Source organism: Triturus cristatus, chromosome 1_2 (genome assembly GCF_964204655.1).
Source record: "Triturus cristatus chromosome 1_2, aTriCri1.1, whole genome shotgun sequence".
NCBI classification, from domain to species: domain Eukaryota; kingdom Metazoa; phylum Chordata; class Amphibia; order Caudata; family Salamandridae; genus Triturus; species Triturus cristatus.
Genome location: NC_140580.1, coordinates 477,537,176 through 477,565,100, shown reverse-complemented (window position 1 = coordinate 477,565,100; position 27,925 = coordinate 477,537,176). Strand labels below are relative to the sequence as shown.

Genomic DNA, 27,925 nt, shown 5'->3' with positions numbered 1-27,925 from the left:
AATCCAAATTGATGATATCTCTTCGGCCTCTGTATATGCTGCCAGTTCCGGCGTACACCATATTCTGTGCCAGTATAGAATTGGCCGTAGCCTGGTTAGATCCGTCAGGGCTTTCCTGCCTAGGTCATTCCTTAGGGGGAGGGTAGGTGTACTCTGTGGCAAACTGGTAATCGCGCACAGAAACGCATTCTTAGAACTTGTTAGCTGGGTCAAATTCTCTAGGTCCCACAGCTCAGCCCCATAAAGGACTGAGCTTACCACTTTGCTGTTATAGATTTGAAATGCCGGACTAAGGGGCTTTGTCAGAGACGTTTCAAATTCCTTTCTAAGGGTGCCAGATAACTGCCGATGCTTTAGTGCCATGGCTTCGATGTGTGGCTTCCACCTCATGTCCTTCTGCAGTTTGATGCCCAGATAAACAAAAGCATCATCCTGCTCCAGGGTGAGCCCATCCATCATCATTTTCCCCACAAGTCACATTTTGCCCACATGCACCTACACAATGTTAAAGGATTTTATCATGATCATTTTCCAGCCATGCTACCCAAAAAGTATAGGCTAATCAACCTCCTGGATATCAGTGAAGAAGTGTTCTCTAAAATAATTCTCGAAAAACTTAAAGAGTGGTCTGTAGACAATGAAGTGGTGCCTCCCGAACAGGGTGGATTTAGGGAGGGCCACTCCACAATTGATCACTGTTTTGCGTTATGGGCATTGGCTCGGAAATCTATGGAACAGGGGGGTAGTTTATTCTGCTGTTTCGTAGCCTTCCGGGCCGCATTCGACCTGGTGGGTCGAGAACGGCTTTGGGAAATGCTAGGGGTCTTAGATATCCCCAAGGGGATCATATCAATAATACTAGGGCTACATAGTCAGAATTGGGCCCAGGTTATTCTTGATTCAGAGGGAACGCTGTCACGGAAGATTTTGATTGAAAATGGGCTAAGACAGGGGTGTGTGCTGGCCCCACTGCTTTTTTCTTTATTTATAGCAGACTGGCCCGCCAGTTTCAGATCGATGAGGGGGGCCAGCCGACGGAAAACATATCGCATGCTTACTTTACGCAGATGATTTGGTGATTATGGACCACACTGAGATAGGTCTCCAGAGAAAGCTCAAAGAGTTTGGGGATTACTGTAGTCGAAAGAAATTAACAGTAAACCTGTAAAAAACAAAGATGTTCTGCTTCGGCAAAAAGAGGAAGATTTTCAACTGGGTCTTAGACTCCATAAAATTGGAGAAAGTTAATGAGTATAAATATCTAGGAATCTGTTTAGAGAAATCTATGAGGTGAAAAGTTCATCTGGATGAACTAAGAAATCGGGCCCTAACCTCAGTTAGTGGCCTGAGGAAATGTAATGCTTCCTATGGCGAAATGACGGATAAACCTGACCAGAATGCCTATAGGGCTATAGTACCCCCCAGGTTTTATATGGTGCTGAACTGCTATTTTTAAGTGGTAAGAGAAAGTGGGATGTTGAAGAAGGAAAATGTGTAAAACAATTGCTGTCCTTAACTAGTTCCTCCATGATACAGGCCATAAGACTAGAAACAGGTATGGTCTCATGGGAGAAAATCTCAACCATGGCACTAATAAGGTTCTGGCAATGCCTGGGTGGTGAAGAGGGGCAAAAAGTATCTTCTTGGTGTAAATGTGAGATCCTACAGAGTGAAATGAAGTGGGCAAAGGGGGTTAGAGAAATAGTGACTATGGCATGTAGGGATTTGATGGTTGATGTAAGCCAGCAGAACTTGCATCCGACTATAAGTAAGGCGGAACTCAGGACAGCAGGGAAAGAAATATCATGGGCCACGGATAGGCAATACTTGGAAGGGAAAAGATCCGTACATTTTATGTTAAAATCTTGGCAAAATAGCCAACAATTCCCGTACCTAGATTTCCTTCCCAATCGCTGTATAAGGAGAGAATTATTAAAGATAAGGACTGGGATTAATCCATGTTATGAGAATGATAGGATTAAGAGGGTTATGGTTGACCCAGATGGGAAGTGCACCTGCAATTTAGGGACAAAATGCAACATTCTACACATTTTATTGGACTGTCTATATGTTCTCGATGCACAAAAACTGTGGCTACGTCCAATATTCCTAAAATACGAGGTTAGGAATCGGGAACAGGCAGGAGATCTGCTGTTAGATATGCACGCCTTAGATGTAGCATGTGCATTAGGGAAGTTTATACTTGCAGTTAATAATTTTCTTAAAAATGTGAAGAGTAGATGTTGCTGCTTTACCATGGAAGTACACCAGTTTTTAGGAATGTTATTTGGAATTTAAATAATTGCGAGATAGATTGCACTTCTTTTAGATGGATATTTAATATAGTGGTAGTATTTTATTTGTTTGATAAAGTTTGTAACTGGAGCTGATTTTTTAAACCATTGATATGTATGATGATTGGATGTTCGTCCTTGTTTAAAGACCAAGGGTCTAAATAAACAATCTTTTTGACTGACTGACTGACTGGTATCATAGCATTGATATGAGTTGCCATTAGATCCACTTGTCTTTTTAAACTTATTTATAGTTTTAAATTGTGTATATAGGACTGTATGTTTATCATATTCAGTCAGTCGAAGAAGCTTTGTTCAACTATGCAAGTCATGAAAGCATTACAGATAAAAAGTTAAAAAAAACAGTACAAAAGTTCAAATCTAAGTTAAAACGTTTGTGCAAAAAATGGCAAGAATGGCAATTGGAGCTATTGCCTTATGAAAAAAACATGAAATGACATAACAAAACATAAAGTACAGACAGTCTCATAAGCCTTTACAGTCGTGTTGGGCCCCACAAGTCACATTTTGCCCACATGCACCTACACGATGTTAAAGGATTTTATCATGATCATTTTCCAGCCATAATTTGTTTGGAACGAATGTGCCACATCCATCTCAAGAATTTTGCCACCGGGGGTTGCGTACCTAGGCGATGGATCAGAGCAAAGGATTCGCGGGGCTATGCTGTGTGATCTTGTGCCCATATTCTTACAGAGCTGCGCCAGCCAAACTTTACGCGGGCCGGCATAGGCAGGGCAGGCTAAAAGCACATGCAAATATGATTCAATATATTTGGCACATATATGACATTTGTTGTCCCCGGTGGAAGACCATTTGGAAGAAAAACACTTCAGGGATATAGATCCTAGTCTGAATTGGAAGTAAAGTTTTCGGTCCAAAGGCTTTTTGATGATATCCCAATAGGGCTCGAGGCACGGGCATGATTTTATCTGAAGAAAGAGCCCCAAGAGTGAGGTGGGGTCATGGCACCTAAACTCTTCATGTGCAACCATTTCCCAGTAGGTTTCTTTGAGGCTGTTTTTTGACGGGAACATTGAGGTAGATGGGGAATCCCACAGGTGTGATAAGCCCATTTTCTTAATCAGACTTCTCAGACCTCGCAACCAGCTGATTTTGTGGAAACAATCCAAATTGATGATATCCCTTCGGCCTCTGTATATGCTGCCAGTTCCGGCATACACCATATTCTATGCCAGTATAGAATTGGCCATAGCCTGGTTAGATCCGTCAGGGCTTTCCTGCCTAGGTCATTCCTTAGGGGGAGGGTAGGTGTACTCTGTGGCACACTGGTAATCGCGCACAGAAACGCATTCTTAGAACTTGTTAGCTGGGTCAAATTCTCTAGGTCCCACAGCTCAGCCCCATATAGGACTGAGCTCACCACTTTGCTGTTATAGATTTGAAATGCCGGACTAAGGGGCTTTGTCAGAGACGTTTCAAATTCCTTTCTAAGGGTGCCAGATAACTGCCGATGCTTTAGTGCCATGTGGCTTCCACCTTATGTCCTTCTGCAGTTTGATGCCCAGATAAACAAAAGCATCATCCTGCTCCAGGGTGAGCCCATCCATCATCATTTTCCCCTTGAAGGATCTATGCTGGTTAAATGCCATGAACTTTGTCTTGGCTGCATTCATTTTAACACCTCTCAGGAGACAAAACTCTTCATAACGATGGAGGGCACCCTGCAATCCACTAGGAGTTTTGGAGATTATTAGCGTGTCATCTGCAAACATTAGAATGGGAATTTTTCTTCCAGCTAAGACAGGAGCATCAGTGTGGATGTCATCAAGATAGTTTGCGACTCCGTTTATGAAGAGAGGAAACAATGTGGGAGCCCACACACATCCTTGACAGACACCCTTTCACACAGGATCTGTCTTATTTCCTGCCGCCCCCAACTTATTTGTGCATAGTTTTCCTCCTGGAGGTGGGTAATCAAGGAAAGTAAATCGAGTGCCATCCCCATCTCCTTCAAGACCTCCCACAATTTAATCCGTGAGACCAGGCTGAAGGTGGATCTGAGGTCGACGAAGGCAGCATACATGCTACCCTTGCCGAGAATGATTATCCGCCAATATATAAGAACAAAGCGAAAGACCTGGTCAATTGTGCAAATATGGGCCCTGAAGGCTGCCTGGAGAGGGGTGAGAATGGTATTAACATCAATCCAGTCCTGGACCTTGGCCAGAACAAGCCTGGCCACCCCTTTCTGTATCAAATCTATAAGGCTTTTGGGACTATAGTTGCCAGGCATGGATTTCTCTCCTTTTTTATATATGGAAATTATCTCCGCCCCCCGCCAAGTGGCCGGGATGGGTGCTCCTTGGGCTATGCCATTAGCGAGTAGTAGTATATAGTTGGTCCATTTTGGTCTGTCATACAGGAAAATATTGGCAGGGATACAGTCTATCCCCGGGGCTCTACCACCTGTTAAAGCACTAAGTGTGCCACTGACATCTGCCTCATCAAATACCCTGTCAGCAGGGTAAGGATAGATCGTAAATGGTAATTTATCTTCTGCTTCGCCATCAGCGTATTGAGTGGCAAAGTCGCTAACCCGCACATAGGGTTCAACGTGATTTTCCGGTGACTGTGCTACTCCACCCCTGCCCCACTTAACCACGTTCCAGAACCACTTGGAGTTGTTACTGTCGCAAGCGCAATTTAATTCCTGCCATCTGTCCTCATCCCAAGATTTTTTGGAGCACTGGATAACATTCTTGTAAGTAGACCTGGCAGTTCGCTCTTTAGCCACAACACCCGACTTAATTGCTTCACCAAGGGCGTACCGGGCACATCTACATTCATGGATATACCAGTGATGTTTAGATCTGGTGTCTTTCGCCCTAGCCTTGCTCTGTTTTTGGAAGTTCCCACAGATTTATAAAAACAGTGAGTTGTGCAACTGTGTAAATTCTTTGGCCGGTTCATGGTTAAGGAGGCATGACTCCATCACTCTAACTGTGCTTTCCAACTCACTTTTATATTATTTATTACATGTGATAAATGTGATTGTATAACTTTCATGGCTTGGTAACTCACTCACCAGTAGGTAGTTCTAGTTAGGACCTAGTTTCCATAGGAAAAGCGTTTTTTGTTTTGCCAATAACTTTTGTGCCACTTGATAAATCTTTTTGAAATTTTCATAATTAGTATGAGTTGGTTCAGCTGCTGTCTTGAAAGTTTTGGGCTAATTCGACAATCGGAGTCTGAGAAAAAGGGGGGCCAAAATGCTTTTTCCCCATGTTAATTCCCATAGAGATTTTAGACACGACCACAGACCTAATGGAATTACACCAAATTTGACAGAAAGGTCCTGGTTCTGAAAGCGACCTTTTTGTTATTTGGTGTAAATCCGTTCAGTAGTTTTAGAGCTATTTAAATAAAACCAAATTGGATTATTTCGGGAGGCGACCCCTCCGCGAATACTCTCGATCTCGTGCAGAGATCAGATTAGCTACCAACACTTCAACCAAGAAGTGTTGTCAGCCATCTTGGGACTCGGACTCAGCCGCATCCCTTAAAAAAGGAAAAATAAGAAAAGGGGTCAGGGTATGACTAATCTGACCCATAGCCTTGGTGCAGGGTTCTCCCTATAACCTCATCAAGGCAGAATTTTTTTTTTTTACAAATTGCTGCGGAATAGTGACAGAGTCACAAATTCGCCGCAATTTTTTTTAAAAAAACAAGCGTGGTCAATCACAGTCTCCTGCACTTGTTTGTATTTCAGCTTAACATACATATAAACCTCCCCATGGCCGATATTGGCCCCCGGGGACCGCCACCTTCCCGGAGCCATGGGCACAAAAAACACAGTACGCCAGAATAAAAAGGTTTCCCACACATTAGAGAACTTGAAAAACTGAGTCCCATTGAAAATCATTTCAGAAGAGCTCTTGTTTCTTATTCTTTGAGATTTTGTGAAACCCCTTGCCGACATTCACACACTGTTCCTATCTAGGTGCACCTGCTGTCCTGAAGTGTGCCTTTCTTTATAAAATCATCTGCAATGTTTTATGACCCTGAAAGGGCAGGAATAACTAGGAGATGATGCAAAAAAGAGAAAAGACCATGATGGGACTGAATTTCAAAGGTCCCCAAAGTATCCGATAATTTACACACCATTCATAGGCTTCCCATGTTTACTATCAGGTGCGCACGCTTAATGACAGAATTTGAATCATCTTCTCCACGTTTGAAGTGAGCGTGTGTGCATGGGTATGGAAAACACAATAGTTCCGCTAATGAAAGGGGTGGAAATAAAGAAAGAGGGAGTGACATGAAGTCAAGGAGTGCAAGGAGGTATCAGTGGGGAATGGAGAAAGAGTGTGCGTCGGAGGACAGAAACAGAAGAGAGAGGAAGGGAAGAAAGTCAGAATGACAGAGAGAAGCAAGAGAGACAGAGAAAAAAGAAGTGTTTGTGAGGATGTGGGAGAGACAAAGAGAAGAAAGTGGGTGAGAGACAGGATGAGAAGGAAATATGGAGAGAGATAGTGAAGGGTTTAAGGCAGTTTAAGGCAGTGAAAGAAAGTACGATTATGAAAGACGGTGACGGTGAAAGACTGAGGTTTGTATATGTATGCGTGGGTATTTGTTTATGTATGCGTGTGTATGTATATGTGCATGTGCAGATAAGTATGCTATGTGTGGTTGTGTGAGTTCAAATGTATGTGTGTCTGTCTGTGGCATGCATTTGTGTGTTTATGTGTATGCGTGCGCACAGGGATTTTAATGTGTTGTGTTTGTGTGCATTTATGTATGTGTGTTTGCATTTATGTATGTGCTTGAGAGAGTGAATGCATGTGTGTACCCGAGAGATAGAGAGCGGTGCAATGAAGAAGAGATAGCAAGAAAGAAAATAAAGAGGTGAGAGACACCAAGATCTGAAAGGATAGAGACATGCAGGGAGGTCTGGGTAAGAGAGACAATGTGACAGAGAATTAGACTAAACTAGAATCTGAGTATGAGTTTGAGGTAAGGGGGGAGCTGGAAGAGCAGCAGAGGAGAGAAAAGTACAGTGAGATAGAGTGACAAAAAGGGAGAGACAAAGAAAGCCCGAGAGACAGTACGAGAGGAAACACGGAGCGAGAGAGTGAGAGAGATTATAAACATTTACAAGGTTTTAGGGATAGGGTGAGGTAAAACCAATATTTTCTTTATAACAACCAATTTACCAAAATAATCTACCTGCACTCTAACATTAATTATTGAAAATAGCTTCTAGAGTACTTTGTTTCTGAAACCCTCCTTCCAATCACATAAAACACAGGGAAATAAAGGAAATACATTCTTAAACCCTTATTTCCTTAGCGAGTGCCATGTCAAACAAGCTCTTGGGTTTGCATTGCAATGAAGCAGCGCCTTCCTCTGAATACGTGATCCAAAGCCCGGGCTGAGAGCAGGCGTCTACCTGCTGTACCGCAGCAATTAGCGGCATTAAGGATGGTGACTCAGCAGCCTGGGGTTAGAGGGGAAGGCTGTAGCAGTAGGGCGGCCATTACACAGAGCCTGGGTTAATTTACCGGGCTGCGGGGGAGACCTTCCAGTCTGGTCTACCCCTGGTGCAAGGGCTTGACTGGAGCATGCTCTGCTTACAGGCCCTCTCGTACCCACTGGCAAACATGGCCAGTGACAGGCCATTCTGACTATTTCAGTGCTTGGAAAGTGCCATAATCATGAGCCTGCTGATGGGGGGGAATTAACAACTTGGGTTCATACTGGTGTAGGACGTCTGACTGAAATAGGTTGTCACACACCCCTGAACACTGATACAGGTTGCCTCTGCTAGGCCAGCGGCTGGGCAGTGTGCCACTAATGGCCATGGCCAGTGACAGCCTGCATGGGGAATTCAGTGCCTGAACCAGGGCCTAAATCATAGAGCTTCTGTTGGTCAGAGGTGGGTTCAGGGGCGATACTACCAGTCTGCTTTCATACTGGAGGAGACTTGCCAGAACCAGTCTCTGTCACACACTTCGGTACCGTAATGCTGCAAGGTCACCTCCTGGAAATCTGCCACCAGTGGCTAATGACAGCCTGCCCTGTATTCTTAAATGGATATCTTCTATGAGTCAACATGTGTGTCTGTGTCACTGGTCATGGTATGAACCTATTACAAAGGAGAGAGAGATAGGCCACCTGCGAAGGTTGCCTGGGGACTTGGCGCTATCTAAAACACTAACATTGCCAAAGGGAGGCACTGTGACCTAGAGTTTCCACAGACAGGAGCAGTCAGAAGAGTCTTCGGTCATACCTCAACACTGCATCACAGCAGACACCTGGCTGCTTGAAGTTTTCCCTTTCTTGAGCTAATGTCATCAGTGATGTCACTGACCATGCTATGAGTGATGTAATATGTGAGGTCATAAACAGTGCACTGCGGGGTGCGAGTTATAAGTTAACTGAGCTAACTATAAAAGATGAATTTCGCTGGTATTATATGAGTAACATCTGACCCAAACTATAATCTCCCTGTAACCTTTGTTTTTTAGTGAATTTCTAAGGCGTCTGACAACTTCTCCGCAATCCTGCTGTGTGGGACTTACTGGAGGTAACACGCCCGTGGTGCATTTTAAGTTGGAGGATAAAATCCCCTTGAATCCTGAGGGTCCCTAGGGTCCAACCTAGCCCACCATGTACCTCCAGTAAGCGCCACAGAGCTGCGTTGCAGAGAGGTGTAAAAAGGCACGTGGCCTCTGAACACCTCTCTGCAATGCAGCTCCCTGGCGCATACTGGGGGTACCTGGTGGGCTAGTTGGCCCCCAGGGACCCTCAGTATTCAAGGGGAATAATTCCCCAACTTTAAACGCGCCACAGGGCGTGTTTGTACACATGTCACCTCCGCCATGCCCCCTCCCTCACCACTGTGCAAACACGCCCGTGGTGCATTTTAAGTTGGGGGATAAAGTCCCCTTGAATCCTGAGGGTCCCTGGGATCCAGTTAGCCCCCAGGTACCTCCAGTAAGCGCCACAGACCTGCGTTGCAGAGAGGTGTAAAAAGGGGCGTGGCCTATGAACACCTCTCTGCAACGCAGCTCCCTGGCGCATACTGGAGATTCCTTGTGGGCTAGGTAGCCCCCAGGGACCCCCAGTATTCAAGGGGAATTAGTTCCCCATCTTACAATGCACCAAGGGGCGTGTTTGCAGAGTGCTGCAGGGAGGGGGCGTGGCCTCCGGCGCGATTCCGATCTTTTTTTTTAATTAATTTTTTTTGAAGGGGGGCTGTGTGGCCCCCATTCCTTTCCTATTTTTGGGCCCTGGGGAGCCCATCCCCCAGATCCGGACCCCTATTTTGTTAAATAAAAAAAAAAACGGAAGAGGAGACGCATGGCCCCCCTCCTGAGGCCATTTTCGTCCCCGGGGACCCCATCCCCAGAGCATGTCCATTGTTTTATTTTTAATTGGAGGGGGGCTGCGTGGCCCCCCTCCTCAGGCCATTTATGGCCCCAGTGACCCCAATCCCCGGAGCAAGCCTTTGCGTAGTTTTAAAAACATTTTATTTATTTTTTTATGAGGGAGGGGTCCACGTGGCCCCCCCCCAGGCCACTCATGGCCCCGGAGACCCCATCCCCCAGGACCTGGCCTCCCGTTGGGGACCGTGGGGGGTCCCCAATCCCCCCACGGTCCTGCCGGCCCCCCGCGTCCTGCGGGAGCCGGCATTGCTTTTCCACAAGGGAAGCTGCTGACATGCAGCTCCCTTTATGGAAAAGCAATTCTGCTTTTCTTCATTGAAGCAAGAGAAGTTTTCCCTGCTCTCGCTTCAATGAAGCAAAGCAGAGTTTGCAATGACAGGGCGGGAGCCGCGAGGCTCCTGCCCTACCATTGCAAACAGCAGTGTCCCTGGGGTAGGCACCTCGGGACACTGCAGGAGCCGGCCCTGGGGGATGGCGGTCCCCCCACACAGGTCTACTATTTTTTTTAAAAAAGCCCCGGGGGTGGCGGTCCCTGGGGTCTGGGGGGGCCTTTGAGGCCCCCTATACATTAAAAAGAAAGCTCTGGGGGTGGCGGTCCCCGGGGCTGCGGGGGGGTTGTGTACCCCCGCAAATATTTATAGATGCCCTGGGAGGTGGTGGTCCCCGGGGCTGCGGGGGTCCACCTGGGCCCCCGCAATTATTTTTTGCCCTTGCCTGCGGGATTTGGCTCACCGGTGGGCTAATTAATAACGAAGTGCGGGAGCCTGCGCTTCATTTTTTAAATCTTCACGGCCAGATCCGCAGATCCTCTGCACATCCCTCAATTTAAAAATAAATAAATAAATGCTTTTTTTTTGCCCTGGGGGTCCTTGTGGGGCCCCCTGAGCAGGCCTAGGGGGTCAGGGTGTTTCTACCCTGCTCCCTTTTCCTGTTTAACACATTTATTTTCTGTTTTCTTGTGCCTTGCTTCTACGGAGGGACAAGATGGCTGCCAACACTTCCTGGTTTTGAGTGTTGACAGCCAATTAGCATGAAGCTCGTGATCTGGTGGGTGCGCGGATCCTCCGTGCCTCTAGACATCACTATCTTTAATTCTTAATTTCTCAAAAACTACTGAACGAATTTACACCATTTAAAAAGGTCGCTTTCTATGCCAAACAGTACCTTTTTGCCAAATTTGGTGTAATTCCGTTCAGCAGTTTTAGCTATAACCGTGTCTAAATTTTCCTATGGGAAATTGATTTTTTGTCCACTAGTTTTTTTAATTTCTCTGGAACTACTTAACGGATTTACACCATTTAAAAAAAAGGGCGCTTTCTGAACCAAGGGCTACCTTTTTGCCAAATTTGGTGTAATTCCGTTCAGCAGTTCGGGCTGTAGCCGTGTCTAAAATTTCCTATGGGAAATAACATGGGGAAAACGTGTTTTGGGACCCCCTTTTTTCTCGGCCCCCAATTGACAAATCACCCCCAACCTTTCAGGATAGGAGCTGACCAGAGTGCCCCACCAGTGTTGAAAATTTTGCGAAGATTCGGCAACCGGCGCCAAAGTTATTAGGAAAAGAATGATAAGAATTTCCTATGGAAACTAGGTCCTAACTATAACTACCTACTAGCGACCGCGCAAGATGATATATATATTTGAGTTTGGGAGCAGAAGGATGTTTATCCAATATTGCGGGCTGGTGCTGCTTTAAAATCAAGTGAGTGGAACATTATTATTACGAACTGTGCAATGAAGCTGACTTTAATTTTGCGTGATGGAAAAGGCATGGAAAAAAGAAAAAGAATAATTTGGGGCGCATTACAAACATTGAAAGACATTGGATTAAGGTGCCCTTTACATTTAAAGCCTGAAAAGATTTCCTTGGCGCACTCTGTGAGAGAATACGGCCCACGCTGTTTAAAAGCAAATCACGTGGGTGAATTCAAAATTCAGAGACTGCCTCCCGTGATCAAGGCTCTTATGAGCAGAAACGTTGGGATAAGGAAGCCTCTTGCCTTCGTGTTGTTCTACCAATAAATGTTTTATTGCAACCCAGCCAGCGCCGGTGTGCCTCTTTGGAAAGAAAGGAGGCTTGGATGGTATGTTTTCCTGGAAGCCTCGCACCAGTAGCACTGGCCGCCCTGTTAAGGTCATGGTTTATTTGCGTGGCACTTTGGTTGGATATATATATATATACAGACTCACACTTACTAGATATATACTTACCTTTTTGTTGCGTGTTAAAGGTAAATAGCTGGTGTTCAGCGTTTTTACCGGGCCCTATTAACCTGTACTTCTACTTTACTTAGTGCATTTTATCTCACCTTCAGTGGTCCTCTGATGGATCTTGCTCATCGTATTGAGGGTTGACGGAAATTAGGGTGTCAACGTTGGCTACCCAATGAGGACCAGGAATTAGTAACCAACTTATAGATTGATAATTAAATTCAGGTATATTATTCTTAGGACCATACTGTAAAGATACAGGATGGCAACTGGAAGCCCAAATCTCCAGAAGAAATTTAAACGGACTAGAATCACAGACTAACAACTCTGCTACCGAAATACAAAAGAGCAACAACAGAACCTGATATTCTGTGAACAATTTATGACTATTTCTGCTATACTTTTGGATTCTAAATATCTCAGACACAACCCTTGTGGAAAGAACGTTTATGAAATTTTAAAGACTCAGACAGAGTTTAAAATAAAGTTTAAAATAATTAGTAATGATAAACAAAGCATCAGTCGACATTTAGGAAGCTCTGTTATGAGTCTCAAATAGGCAGGTTACAGGTAGGTATAGTATAAAACTACACATTACACAGAGTCTACAGGTAAAGTTCTTAACGCCCATTGGAGGATAGTTCATGGAAGGGATATTAAAATAAGCAGCTTCAAAAGAATTCTCGGCAGGACATTACGAGATATGGTTCTGCCAAAGAGTCCAAGGAAAGTCTGCTAAGCAAGATGTTCCTGCCGTTTGCATGGACAGGAAGGAGTCCGCAAAGTTTTCAGTATAAGAATGTGGTCGGGTAAGAAAGCCGTCTGATCGGACCAAGAACCAGAAGAAGTCGCATTCACTTCCCTCTTAGCCATTTGATAATATAATTCATTCAGTCCGGATGTTGCACCATCACCATCTGACATTCATGAGTTCATCTTCCACTCACAAGATGCAAAAGTAGTAACAGTTAAGAATTTTCCCACAAGAAGTGTGGGAATCGACTGTCCATCTCAGGCACACAGGTTAAATCTCAAAATGCCATTCAAAGTTGGACCTTTCTCGTGTACTAGTTGCAAATGTCTTGTTCTTATAGGAGTATCAATCTTCTAATATAATATGTATCAATTTTCCATACGTCTTACGAGAAAGTACAAGAACGTTACATGAGTGAATAGCTGAAATAGAATACCTTCTCACAGACATCATGAGAAAGTGCAGGCCTAAAGAATGAAGTAAAGTTAATGTATAAAATGGCACTAAAGCACAATTTATATATGAGTGTATCTTTAAACATAAGCATGTGTAAATTCATTCATGCATTTGTCCTGGCAGTCAATTATCATAGATTGCCTCATGAAACTGTTCAATAGCAAGTATAGCCAATTACTACATTGAAAAACATATACATATGTGTATACTTTTATTTTTTTATTGTTTTAGGAAATTTGAAACTCTACGCATATACAGATCACATCAGGAAAGTTTAAGCTTTCTATCTACTTGGATAACAGTTTTGCACCAACTTTTCATAATTCAATAGTGTATTTCAGAGAGAAAAAAAGAATGGCTTTGTGACCAATTTACATTAAAGTTCAGCATATAAACTAATTAAAGTTGCAAATAAAACCTAATAATGTATCATAACTATAGCTTTTATATATCAATTTGTGTTAATTGTTTAATACCAAAAGTTCCGTTTAGATAAGTAATACTTAACAACTTTAGAGTGTTTAGCATGATTTAGACTTATACGAAAATCAAGTCTTAAACATATTTAGACACACATTATATAATTTCCCCACTATTTCTACAATCTGAGCACTCTTTCAGAGTGCATGTACTACATTTTCTCATAATCATTGTCATTTTCTAAGAAGTGTGCAAGGTGCACATTCAGTTTAGGTGTCTGTTATCGTTCTCATTAAAAGTTTAAGTTTCATGTAAAGAGTGAGCAGCCTCTAAGTTGCATCAGTGGTAAAGGCCTGCATGGTAAAGGCATTGCATGGTAAAGGCATTGTGTGGGAAAGAACACATGGTAAAGGCATTGCGTAGTGAATGCCACGTTGTAAAGACTGTTTCCCTTCTCACACTGATCTGTGAGCAAGCATTCTTGCGCCTCTTGTGTTTCTTGCATTAGAATATGCTTTTTTGTACTTTAATGTGAAATCGAACCATCTAAGAACCATATGCTGAAGTCATACTGGATTATCATGCTTTACCACATGGAGGCCACAAAAATAAATAAAAGAGGCATGCAGCAGAGTGAGACCAATTCAGAAAATAGTTTTGAGATGTGATCCATTATTCTAAAACGCAGTTTAAAACCAAACCGCTTTCTGACTCCTATGACCCAATGCTCTTTTCAGATGACAAACACTGATTTCGAAAGCATATTTCAAGAGAGGAATATGACTTAGAAGTAATCCTGGGAAAAGCACTACGCTACGCTCACGTAGTTTGCGAAGTTTGCGCTACTTTGCACTACACGAATTGCACCTAGCACAGTGCAAACACGCGTAGCGTAGCGTAGTGCAGCCGTCTTTTTTTGCTTGCTCGCGGTCCTCAACGTCAAGTTGGCGACCGCGAGCATGCAAAATGACATCCCGGCGAGACTTTTTCCTCGTTCGCGATCAGCAACATCAAGTTGCTGATCGCGAGCGTGGGAAATAAACCTCCCGGCGAGATTTTCAACGCGGGGAGGTCAGGTTTCTCATTGCGAGTGGTAGCGTATGCTCGCGACCGCTCGCGATGAGAAACTACCAGTCCACGTTGAGAAAGCTGCCACTCGAGTAAAAGTCTACTCGAGAGGCAGAAAACTACAGCTCGCACTGTGCAAGATGCCATTTTCAATGATTGCACAGTGCCGGATGCTTGTCCGCACTGTGCAATCATTGAAAACGGCATCTTGCACAGTGCGAACAGGGTACTACGCAGTTCGCGAAGTGCTACGTGTAGCTCGCGTAGTGCGAAGTGCTCTTTGAGTAGCTACGCGTAGCACTACTTCACGGACTACGCCCAGGGTTAGAAGGCACAGTTTGTAAAAATTGTTGAACAGGTGCTCATTAATCATTTCTGCTTTCAAGAAAGCTTTTTGCAACAATATCCTAATTAATAGTTACTCCCAAATGATAAATACAAGACACAGTATGACACGCTGTATAGTTAGGTCTTGAGATAATGGCAAATACTCGTGGAACCTCACGTGAAATATGTAAAAATAATACCAAGTGAAATGCATACAGTTAATCTTAACTACGTATGGACTCTAATCTTTTTATTTTTATTCTATGACTGTAGGAAAGAGATAAACTTCTAAGATACAGAAAACAACGGAAGAAAATGACCAAACTCCCAAAGGTAAGCAACTACTCTAAAGTGAGGATAACGTGTACAGCAATGCATAGCACGAGTAAATATATGGCATCCTTCTTAATGAGGGAAATTTAATGAAACATACATTAATGGAGAGAATTTACACATTTAAATCTATTGCTTGAGAAACTGCACACAAAGTTGAATAAGGAGGGTCACCTACTAATGTATTATAAACTGTTTATTCACTTTACAGAAATCAAAATACATTTTGCAACTAACTAAAAGAGTGGATTGATATTCATATTGATGGAGCCCGAAAGATCTGCTTCGAGAGCCTTTATTGAGTAAACTATTCTGCTCTCACTCCCAGTAGTTTATTTTGGATTTATGGGAAATCAGAGAGAAGCACATTTGCAAAAGGGTATTGGAATGAGGTCAGCCCAGTGTTCCCACCAGGATTTGTGAAAGTAAAATAAAACATAAAGAAAGCCACGTTGGCTCCAGTGGTGTAAATGGGGAGCGATAGTGAATGATGTCACACTATATCTGCAAATCCAAGCTGACATCATCAAACAAAGCAGCATTCTATAATTCATATTGTTGGTGATTATTAGAAATGCAGAACTGGGTAAAGGGAGCTGTTTTTTTCTCTACAATGGACAATTTGTTTCATTTTCATGCCTAGATGGGTCTTGTATGTATGTCTCCGATAGAATTAAATTTTATTTTCTCTAGCCAAGGCTTTTTCAACTCAGGGAAACAAAGAGACAGCATGGGCCTAATAAATAGCTGGATAACTTCAAGCTACATCTCCAGTGAGTTTCATTCATCCATTGACTGGCCACTTTTAAACAAGCCATCCATATAGTGAGATGTTCCGGCAAATTTTAGACCCACTTTGTGGTCGCTGTTTCCATTGAAACCTATGGAGAAGTCTATTACGTTGAAGCCAAAGGATACGCTAGTCTTCTACTACAAGATCTCCAGACGTGGAACAATGAAAACGAAATCCTTCCAAGATGCCAAAATGGCTTCAGACCTGGTGCATCTATAATGGATAATATCATAACATTAGCTTACATGATAGAACAAACAACACAAAAAAAGTCTCTCCCTTTATTTGCATGCTTTGTGGACTACTCCGCAGCCTTTGATGGAGTCAATCGCGGTCTGTTGTGGCGGAAATTACATAGCTGGGGGATACCAGAGACCCTTTTAAAGGCAGTAATTAGCCTTTACACTGGAACTTGGGTTCGGGTGAAAACCTCAAGAAATTCGGCCACCAAAAAGATCTCACCAGGCCGTGGCCTAAAACAAGGTTGCGTATTGGCACCTTTGCTTTTCAACCTATACACAGCAGATTTGGCTAAAACATTTTCCACCGTAAACTTTCTATCTCCGAAAATTGGCTTTAATAAAAAAAAATTTGCTACAATATGCAGACGACATGGTATTACTAGATCATACAATAGTAGGCATGCAAAGATTATTGGACGCATTAAACCGCTATAATAACAAGAATGATTTAAGAGCAAATGCAGGCAAAACGAAGGTAATTATATTTGGAAAGTATGCTAACAAACTCAGTCACCACTGGAGGTTGGGTAACTTGAAGATATCAACAGTATCCAAATATAATTACTTAGGGGTATGGCTGATGAGCAATGGGAAACCAACCGTTCACATTGCCTCAGCCAAAATAAAGGCCAAGGCAGTGACGTTTGCCTTGTGTAAGCTTAATGCTAAACTAAACAGCCCGACAACAAAATCTATCAGAAAAGTTATACGGGCAAAACTGCTGCCCTCAATCTCATATGGCCAGTTAGCATTCCCAACTGCTTTTGACAATAGCCTTGAACACATCAACTGCCGAGCGTACAACGTAACGTAACGTCCTGGTGCGACTGGAATTCGGGCTGAATAAGCAAAACTATGAGCACTGGGCAACGTGTGTGCGGTATTATCGAGGAGTTTGTGCGGCTACCCCCAATACTCTGAAGTCAACTTTGAAAGTGATCTTCATGCAACCTAACAACTCATGGAGTAATGGCCTGAAAATTGCCTGCACTGCACTACATCTCGACATGACTAAACTGCAGAATGTAATCCACCTGCCAGGCACATTAAAATCTATCCTAAAGAAGCAGGTCAGGGCACTCTCGAAGGAAGAAGACATGAAAGAGCTGACTAGATCTAAAAGTAACATCGGGTTTCTCATCACTTCCTATGAAGATCGGCAATGGCAAGCATATCTCGACGCTGCACTAAATAAGTCAATCTTAAGGCAAATTTTAACAGCAAAGCTCATGGTATTGCCGATAAAAGATATCAACAGGCAATGGAAAACACTAGAGACGATTACCAACTGCAGACTATGTAACCAATATGTAGAATCCATGGTACATTTGGTCTGTACATGCAATTGCCTAACACATGCACGTCGTACTTTTTTAAGACCATTGTTTTTTAAATATGGGATACGTAACTGCAAGGATGCTATGACTCTCTTGTTTAGTCTGGAGTTACCTATGGAACTGGCTAGGTTTGCTAAATTTGTACACAAAGTAAAAGATTGCTTAAATAACGCATCTTGCAATCTAGACCTTTAAGACTGCACCTTGGGCATGTCTAGACTTGATTTGTATGTTGTGACAAGTCGCATTTAATACTTATTGAATCTATATCTCACTTCTTAAATAGGTCTTCAAATGTTCTATTTACATGAATTTCTCAGTATCGTGACGCCTTGCTCAGGGGGACAGATGCCCTGAGCTCTTTTAACTTGATACACGAGTTATACTATCCTTTTATAAATTGATGATTTTATTTTTTCTTTTCAAATTTATGGATTAGACTTGTAGTATTTAATTGTGTCTATTGTAGTAAATAAGCTCTTGTATATTATATTGGAGACATTTTTGTAACAATTTTTGTTAATTGATACAATAACATTTTTTACTTACTTACTTAAAAAGTCTATTACTTGTCAGCAGTATTGATTTCTTATGGGAAATTCCTTGCTTCACCTAAAACAGGCTGGTTGGTATTCGGCCAGGTTTGGTTATTGAGGCTCTGATTGTTTCTTTTGTTCATAACTGCACAAATTTGTGGATGAGAGTGTTGTTGGCTCTCTGATTCTGTTCAATCTATCGGCAGCATTCAACACCTATAAAACAACATATTCTCCTGGTGTGCCTCACAGATCCCCATCTAAATGGTACAGCTGTGATATGATCCATCTAACTTTGCATAGGGACATTCCTTGGTATTTTTTGTTATGTTTGCAGGGGCGGCTGCCACCCACAAAGAGTGGTGAGGCGGGGCAAATGAGTGGTGAGTGAATGTGGCGAAAATTACACTAACAAAATTACCAATATTTTAACTTTAAAATGGTAATGTAATGCATACCAGCGATTTAGTGCACATTTCCACACATATAACATATATTTGAAATATAAAAGCAAAATAAAGTTCACTTACCTGCTGCATGTCCTTTCTACAGTCTGGTGTCCTCTCCTCCAGCACGGGCCCAGCCAACTCCCTTAACCAATCCTGTTGCTGCTTTCATGCTGTTAATCAGCATGAGAGCAGCACCAGGATTGGATAGAGTTGGCCCTCTCAATGCTCCAAAGATCACTTGAGGCCTTTGCTTGCTCTCAATCTAGCTGTCTAAGGCAGCTGGGTTGAGCGGTTTGAAGTGTGCATGTCCAGCTGGCCATCGTAAAACAGCCTGACAAAGAGACATGCGCACTTTAAACTTATAGTGCCCTGCCCATCACTGCTCTCTTCTGCTGCCAATCAGCAACGGCCCGTCCTGACACTCAGCTTGGGATAGGGTTGTAGAAAAATTCAATGATAATAAATTCACTTTATTACCATTTTATTTTTCATCTCTGGGGCGTGGGGGTATTTAAATCAGTGGAGTGATGCTACTCTGGCTTAAAGGAGGAGCCGCCCCTGTATGTTTGTTCTACCACTCCTGGTGTAATATCAGCCTTTAAGAAAGAGGATTCCCAGGATAAATATCGACAGGAGGTCTGAAAGCCTAAAAACCCTAGAAAGGGAGAATACAACCTGCCTCGGATAGAATAAAGCAGAAATTTCTCGCTATAGAAAAATAATTATAACACAAAATGGATCAAGAGGTTTCATAACGTTAATCATGTATTACATACTTCTAGTTTTTTACATAGTTTCTTTGCATAAGAGCAATAATGTCAATGTATGTCAAAGAAATAACATTCAAGTATTCCTGTTACGTCTGTGCCGATACGCGTTTCAGTGAAGGCCAAGATGTAGCCAAACCTTCCTCAGGGCACAGGTAAATAGATTCTTAACTTGATGTAGCATTTGGAAATAGAGAGGGAAAGGCAAATGCATATAAAAGTCCCAACAAGGGTCCTGTCCTCTATTTTTGAAAATAACAGAGGAGGAACAAGCCGATCTAATGGTCCAGGTGGGCCAGGTCATGAGGTGTTTTGCAGTTGGAAAGCGGGATGAGGGCTGATGATAACTTTGACGCAGCATCCTTTGCTTGGTTTCCCCTCATCCTTTGCCTTCTGACCTCCTGTTTTGTTGGCTTCACTTTTGCTGGCTTTATGATTCCTGTCACTTTACCACTGCTAACCAGTGCTAAAGAATATGTGCTCTGTACTCTTAGCATGGTAAACTTAGCTTATCCACAACTGACATATTTAATTTACCTATAAGTCTCTAGTAAAGTGAACTCCATGTGCCCAGTGCCTGCAAATTAAATCCTACTAGTGGGCCTGCAGCACTGATTGTGCCACACACTTCATTAGTGTTTTAAACATATCTCAAGCCTACCACTGAAGAGCCTTTGTGTGCAGTTTTAATCTGCCATTTCGACATGGCAGGTTCACCTATTTGCCAGACCCAAGCCTTCCTTTTTATTACATGTAAGTAAGGTAGGCCATATGCAGCCCTAAGGGCAGGGTGCACAGTATTTAAAAAGCAGGACATGCACTTTTAAGATTTATATGTCCTGGTAGTGAAATACTCTTACATTTGTTTTTCACCACTGCAAAGCCTATCTCTCCCTTAGGTTAACATTGGGCCTGCCTAATATTTTTTAAAGGTTATTTTTCCTGAACTCAATGTGGTCCAGTGTTTGATAATCAATTTCTTTATTTTGTTGAAAAATTTGAATATGTGGTGGCACACACTATCCTTCAGTGGGGGCTTTAGGATTTGTCCATTTTCAGCTCTCTTGATCGGGTGTGTCAGTTACCAATGTTGTGGTTGTTTGGTGAGAATGTCGGCATATTTGGAGAAAGTATTAAGATCCAAACAGTTCCACACACCCATAGGAACTGACCCTCAGGTAGATTCTCTTTAAGTGCTCATGGATGGTAACTGCAGAACTGAAGCAATGAGTTCCTATACGTGGGTTTCATATATATTTCAGTAGCCAGTTTTTCATCTTGGAGGTATATTGGAATGTCCAAGAACGGTAAACTTCTATTAATATATTGGCCCATAAACCTCAAGATTCTATTGAGATGGTTAAGCCTTGTCAGGAATTTAGGTATCATGTTTCCGTCACCCTCCCAGATTATTAAAGCATAATCAAAACAGTATTTTCAGGGCTTTAATTGGTCATGAAGGGGACGAGACTATGAATACATGTGTTCCTTTTCACAGTTTGTACATGCATTGGTTCGCTAGGCTGGGGATGAAGTCACTGCCGATTGATGGTTTAGTGTATCACAGTGGGATGTCGATAAAGGAGTCCTTCACAGAAGTTCTGCTTAATGTGCTGACATAGGGACTTGTGGTTCAAAAATCCACTCTGCACATGTGCAATTATCATTTAGAGCTTATTGACTTGCTACACTGATATGTTCGACCATGCCCTTGATCCTGGTCCTAAACAGACCCATAGACAAATTAGAACCACAGTGGCATTTAATGAGCTCCTTTTATAGGGCCTCACCCCAAGCGGCTGTAATAGGAGCAGTATACCTGCTGCTCTTGTTACTGCCATAGACTATATGCTCCTATATGCATTACTTCCTTATGATGGACATTAGGCTGTTTACCCTAAAAATGATCTGCATTGTGCTTGTTGTTTCTGACAATGCTAGCAGAAATTGCAAGGTTCATGGTTAAAGCCATCATCTCAGCCTAGTTCCCCAGTGGAAAGCTTATAGTCGTATATAATATTTGTGAAGCCTTTGGTATGTTTAGACAAAGCTTCATTACACTAGATTATGCACCTTTCCTCTGTTTTTTGGTGGTGACAAAGTATTGTTACTAGGAGTGACATCTTCACAGTGTTACAAAGTATTGTCACAAGTGACACACTCACGCGTGTTACAAACTATTGTTTATTGGAGAGTTTGTGCTAAGGCATGTAAATGAAGAGCCAAACTAGTATTTAAGCAGTTTTTGCACCCTGGATGATTTAATGTGTAGCATCGAATGGACATATTTAATTGTAAAACTGTACACATTTGGGGGCGGTATATTGTTTTGTGCCTCTATGGCGCAGTAAGAAAGTCAAACATTATGAATCCTTAAATATCTGCATGTAACCTGTGCAGCAACAACAGTAAGACTCCATGTCTGGCAGTTTTTGGAACTCGCCGTTTCCTATGAAAAGTAGGCCTTCAGCATTATTAATTTTACACAACATTTAGTTGAGAAAATCGATCATTAGTACAAGATGATCCATGCCTTGTATTTTAAATGCCATGCATGCAGTGTTCTGAGATATTTAACATAAGTTGCAAAACACCTTTAAATAGAGTTAAACAAAGTTAAAGAGATACTGGCTTTCACAGTAGAAAACATTTATGTTCCAATCTTTGGGGGTCATTATGATGGCAGAAGGACCGCTACCGCCGGGCTGGCAGTGGTGGTCCTTCCTCCATCACCAAGCGTATTACCCACCTCCAAATTAAGATGGCGGTGTGTACCGTAAGTCCGTCCGCCGCTTCACCGCCAAAGGCAATCGCACTGATTGCCTGGCAGATGGTGCAGGGCCGCTAAAATGGGGGCGGTGCCTAGCAGCCACCGTCCGCCAAATTAGGATGTGGCTATGGGAAGGCCTTTCCATGGCGGTGATGGCTGGTGGGGATTGGGTTTGGGGGCCCTTTGCGGGCCCTCCTTGTTTGGGGGGTGTCGCTGCACTCGGGGGTACCCATGGTACCCCCCTACATTTCCATGCACCAAGTGGCAGGCACCGCGTGGTACCTGCCACGTAGTGCAGGGAAATGCAGTGCATGCACTTTTGACATTGCATACAGTGCTACAGCCAGCAGCACTGCATGCAATGTTAAAAGCCCTGGATGAGCCCGTCAGTATGGTGGGCGCATCCTAATCGCAGTGGTGGGACCGCCGCATGTCTGGCGGGTGTCCTAAACACTGCTACGATGGCAGGCAGACCTAGTCCGCCTGCCATCCTAATGAGCCCCTTTATTTGGATGCACCTATTCAAGTGTAGAGGCATGAAAAATATAAAATATAGAAAACAAAATGCTTACAAAAAATCATTTAGAGATTTAGAGAACAAAGCTTAATCAAAGTTTTGTCGCTCCCGATATAAGTTTCCAAAGCAGTAGTGAAAAAGTTCACACCACTTCAAGAAGGATACCAGTTCTCCTTAATGCATCTCTTTTTGCCTTTGAAAGAATATGGGTTACTAGGCTTTTCCCTGCAGCACAGCACTATTAAGAAATGGGAGAAGGCAGGCTATTACACTCTTGGCATATTTTTACAAAGCTGGGCAGATAAAAACCTGGGAGCAATGCCAATATTTAATCCGATCTTGCGTTTTCCTACCTTCCAATTTATGACCATCTTCTGGCTTTTATCCAGATGTCTAGTACAGCTAAGGAACAAATCAGTAAAGCACATTTCTTGAATAAACTGATAGGACTAGGAACTTGGTTTTGAACATTATACTTGTACTTACACAAATCAATTGCTCTTACGGCATTTGCCTCGATTTCACAATATATTGAGGAACGAATTGACTTGGCTAGCTGGGGCAGATTTAAATGTATGGCACAGAAGGCTGTGTGAGGTGCTAAGTTTAAGCATATGGCGTTCTACTCAAAATGGGCTCTCTATTATACCCCATATCGTCTGCAGCAGATGTTTCCGACCTCGTCTGATAAATGTTTTAGATGTCGGCATCTGCAAGGGGACAGGGCCTTGTGGGTTTTTTTGCCCCAAACTATTTGATTTCTGGAATAATATTATGGCCTTCTTAGGTGAAGAACTGCAAGTCAAAATTGAACTTGACTTGCAGAGGGTGTTACTCAGAATCCCGCTCCCCAATTGTCACCTAAGGTTACAACAGCAACAGAAATTTTTTATTGGGTCAGTTGCAAAAACAGCAACAGTGCTTTTTTATTGGGTCATTAGTTGCAAAGTTGTTAATTCTGCAAAGGTGGAAATTCCCTATTCCTCCTATATTTAAAAGCTAGATAACGAAAATGGATCGTGTCAGGAAACTAGAGGATCTGTATGCTCAAAGGGTAGGCCCACTAAAGAAAGCCAAGGGAATTAGGGACTTTTTCAGGAGGCAGTATCACATAAATGATTGTTTTTTATCCCTAATCCTAATACACATCGTACTCTGCCTCTGCTATGTGGCCCTCTTGGATAAAGTTGCAGACTTTATATTTCTCATAAATCTTCACTGTTCTTATTTAGCAGCTCTTAGTGATGTTATGGAAAACATGGGCTCCCAACAACTGATGCGTTCCTTGGTTGCCCTAGCTGACATACATTTGGTGCCTGACATTACTTTTAATTGTGGCTGCACTCTGTACTCAATATTTGTTTGATCTAAAGTATGTAAGTTTCTAACCCCTTACTAATTACTAGGGCAGATAATTCCCAACTTTGTTATACTACCGTCTTTTCTCCCCTTCCCTATGTCATGCATTTGCCCATTAGAAACCTGGGGCCTGGTTTATTTTAAGGCGGGCACCAAGCAGACTGTCATTTCTAAAGCATTGGCAGGAACCACAATCAGAGCGGTTCCTGTCAATGCTCTTTATAGTTTGGTGCACGACTCCGTCAACATGACGGACTCGTGATCCAAACAGTTTTTTTTTCCAAAAATAAAATTCAAAAGTGGGATTTTCTTTTTGAAATAAAAATAAAATGCTTCTCTTGCCATGATAGTCCTCTCCCATGGCGCTGGGAACATATGGCAGTTTCTACTGCCCCTTTCCACCAAGGTTTTTGTGGCAGTGACAACTGACTTCTAATTCCACCCATCTAAATTAGGTGGGCGGAATTAGAGGTCTGCTTCTGATGACCCTTACACCAAAGGGCCGTTGGAGGTATTTAATCACGGCGGAGATGGAGTTGGTCGACCACAGTCTTGGTGGTATAGATACTCTGTTACCGCAGTGATGGAGCATCTATACTGCCAAGATATAAATCGGGCCCTTAGTGTGCATTGCTTCTGAATTTCCAGGCATGATTCACAAAACATTTACTGTGTTTGTGTGTGTCTCACTGCTGTCTTGAGAGCATGATAAAATTACTGTAGATCAAATCCTTGTTTAAGCACAACTTACTTCAATAAATTCACATGTAAGTAATGCTTAAGTGTGGAGCAGGAAAACACTCAAACAGTGTGTCCAGAGCCTACATCTTCAATGAAATCCTTTTGCACACACTGGCACACACTGCAGCATCCGTTCTAAACCATATAATCTCAACTAAGTTGTTCTTTGAATGCTCCTGTGAATAACATACACCAGTATAGTACATGTGACAATATATCTGTTGGCTTTCCGAAAACATTGTTAATTGTACTACAGGAGGAGCACTCTCAAACCACCAACAGAACATGTATGGCATAGCCATGACCCTATCAGAGTGCTTCAGTCTCTATAACACTGAGGATCTCTGAGCTTGTGTCATCCATTTGAGTCTGTATAACCAGGTTAGTTTTCAGAAAAAAAATTCTGGAAGATAGTTTGCATGCAGAACTTTTCACCTGTAGGTGGTGGATCCACAAATATTTAAATATACCTGAGAAAAGTAAGTATAGCCTAGCAAAGTTTTCTGATTCACAAAGCTTTTCATACAAATAGTTATATGTTACTCATGTATTACATGTTACTTACACCATGGCTATTCAGTCCTTATTTATAAAACATTTCCTTTTAGCAGTTGAGTCTCACTACTGGCTAATGTGTGAATTACTCATACATTTCCAGGAGCAACACATGCTTCTTCACAAATGGGAACGTGTCTCAAAGGGACACCTTCTCCTTTGCAGATCAGTTACCATCACAACTTGGGGGTTGGTTACACATTAATGGGTTGTACTTGCAGTCACGAGCAGGGTGACCCCTGAATATCAAATCAACAATATTGATGGGGTAGAATATTGAGGACAGAGTATTAAAAAAATATCGACAGGTAAGTAAGTCTAAATTTCCTATATCTAACTCTGACTATGTGTGCTAGGTAGTGTATATATATCTTCAAACTACATAGATGTAGAGTTAGTAATAGTAAATCTGTACTTTCCCTATTCACTTACCTTTCGATATTTTGTCCCTTGATATTCGGAGCTTGATATAAGTAAACCTCAATACTGTTGGTGTCTATATTGCGTAGCAACGTTGTTGCGAACCATTGACACATTCCTTTCCAAATTCAGAGAGTATAGAAACACCCATTTCCTGCCCCCTCCTATTTGCTGTTTGAAAATGACCACAAAGGCCCTTTAACTGCTTTTGTACATTAAGAAAAGTACTTTTATGATCAGAAACCCTGTGGTTTTTGCAAATTGCAGGGTGTATGGCTGTATAAGGGCTTTGTCCATCGAGCTCCTAGTGTGGACTGAAACCCAGTTCTCAGTACCTGAACTTTAGGGGTCGATTCATAAATTGTTTTCCATTTTTAGCAGCTTTTTACTACTGTCTGATATTTGAACTGCAACAGAATATTAAAATCTTTTTTTCTGTAAGCATTTCTGCCATACACCAGGCTACGGTGTGACCTACCCTTGAATTTGCAGGGTAAAGGAATAGCAAAATATCATTGCCTTACTATGGCCTGTGGCCTCAGAGGGAGTAGGCCAGTGTTTCGTTTTTAAAATAAACACAAGTGCCAGGACCCTCGGTGTTTCTGAGAAGACCTCTAAAGCTTGCACAATTCATTGTCCCTGACGGCGCTGAGAAATGCCAGTATGGACTCTACATGCCAACCATCACACTCCTACAAATGTGACAAAGGTGACAATTTGGACTATTCCTGTTCACCTAAAGCAGTAAAAATAGCCTGGCCACATTGGATTTTTTTTAAAAATGTTTGTAGAATTTTAAAGACATTTGCTCTGTCAGACAGACAGTGCCAACATATGGAAGAATGTAATTAAAATGTTGCAGTGTTAAGAATTAAAACACTTAACACTGTGAATAGCTGACAATGTAGTGCAAATTAAGAACTACATTGTCAGCCATCCACAGTGGCTCGCAATTTGTAACCTGTCTAATTATCATTCTTTGGGCCAGTGGTGGCCGCTAGCAGGGGAAATCGGTGAGGCAGAGTGGGGGACAAAATAAAATAAAAACAAAACTTACCTGCAGCCTGACTCCTCCATCTTGTTGCCTCTTCAGCTTAGACGATGCTCAAACAGACTCCCCTGTGCCAATCCAGACACAACTCTCATGCTGGTATTACCCAGCATGAGAGAAGCATGGGGATTAGGCAGAGCAGTCTGGTTCCACGCTCCAGCAGGGACTGGGAGCCTGAGCTCCTGAGCCCTGTTGATATCTCCATGTAACAGCCTACAGATACCCAAGTGCACATGTCGCTTTGGCCGTCCTAAGACAGCTGGCCAAACCTATATGCGCACTTACAGTTCCCTGTGCCCACCACTCCTCCTACTGCTGATGTTCCTGCCCTCTAGACTCCGGAGTAAAATAAAATAACAGAGCAGTTTTAGTAATTGCTTTATTATCATTTTATTTTACATACGTCTGCTCGTTCCAGTGGTGGGGTGATGCTCCTCTGCCATAACGGAGGAACTGCCCCTGCTTTAGGCGGGTCATTTTCTGACCATCTGTGAACAGAGAATTTTCGCTATGACCTCTTAATATATAGGTTGTATCACAAGTTGAGGTCCCATTCACAAATCAGTCGGTGTGTGCAAGCACGTCTCTAGATTGGGAATGTGAATGATACATCGGGCTCTATATTTGGAGTACCTTCAGAAATGTCTTGCAGTTGACATAACCTCCATAATGTGCGAAAGGTAAGTATTGGAAAAGTCAAAACTAGCCCTTCTTCACTTTATGTATTATGATCCGAGTTCTCGTTATCCTGCTATCTTTGTATGTATATTACAGATTGATGCATTGATGCTGTGTAGTTGTCACTTACATATTCCATTTCCTCTTGCAGCCAGTCGTAGAGACATTCTTTGGATATGATGAAGAAGCTTCTCTCGATTCAGATGGTTCTTCCATTTCATATCAAACCGATCGAACTCCCTGCACTCCAGATGACGATGTTGAAGAGGTATTGTTAAATTTACTTGCTTTAGCATTTTGTATTGATTTGTAACGGCATGTAGCATCGTAGTAAATAGTTGCCATGGTTGCATTAAACATACAAGTTGAGGGGTGCAATCAATCCCAAAAACATATACCCTACGTTCAAATAAT

General features: G+C 42.5%; 1 protein-coding gene across 1 annotated transcript in view; it reads left to right on the top strand.

Moving 5' to 3' along the window:
* The window catches only part of JAKMIP3 (Janus kinase and microtubule interacting protein 3), an 893,040-nt gene that overhangs the window by 621,590 nt on the left and 243,525 nt on the right, over positions 1-27,925 (top strand). The window contains exons 9-10 of the mRNA XM_085606202.1: positions 15,237-15,296; positions 27,663-27,779. Coding sequence (XP_085462328.1) covers positions 15,237-15,296; positions 27,663-27,779 — 177 coding nt within the window. The remainder of the gene's footprint in view (positions 1-15,236; positions 15,297-27,662; positions 27,780-27,925) is intronic.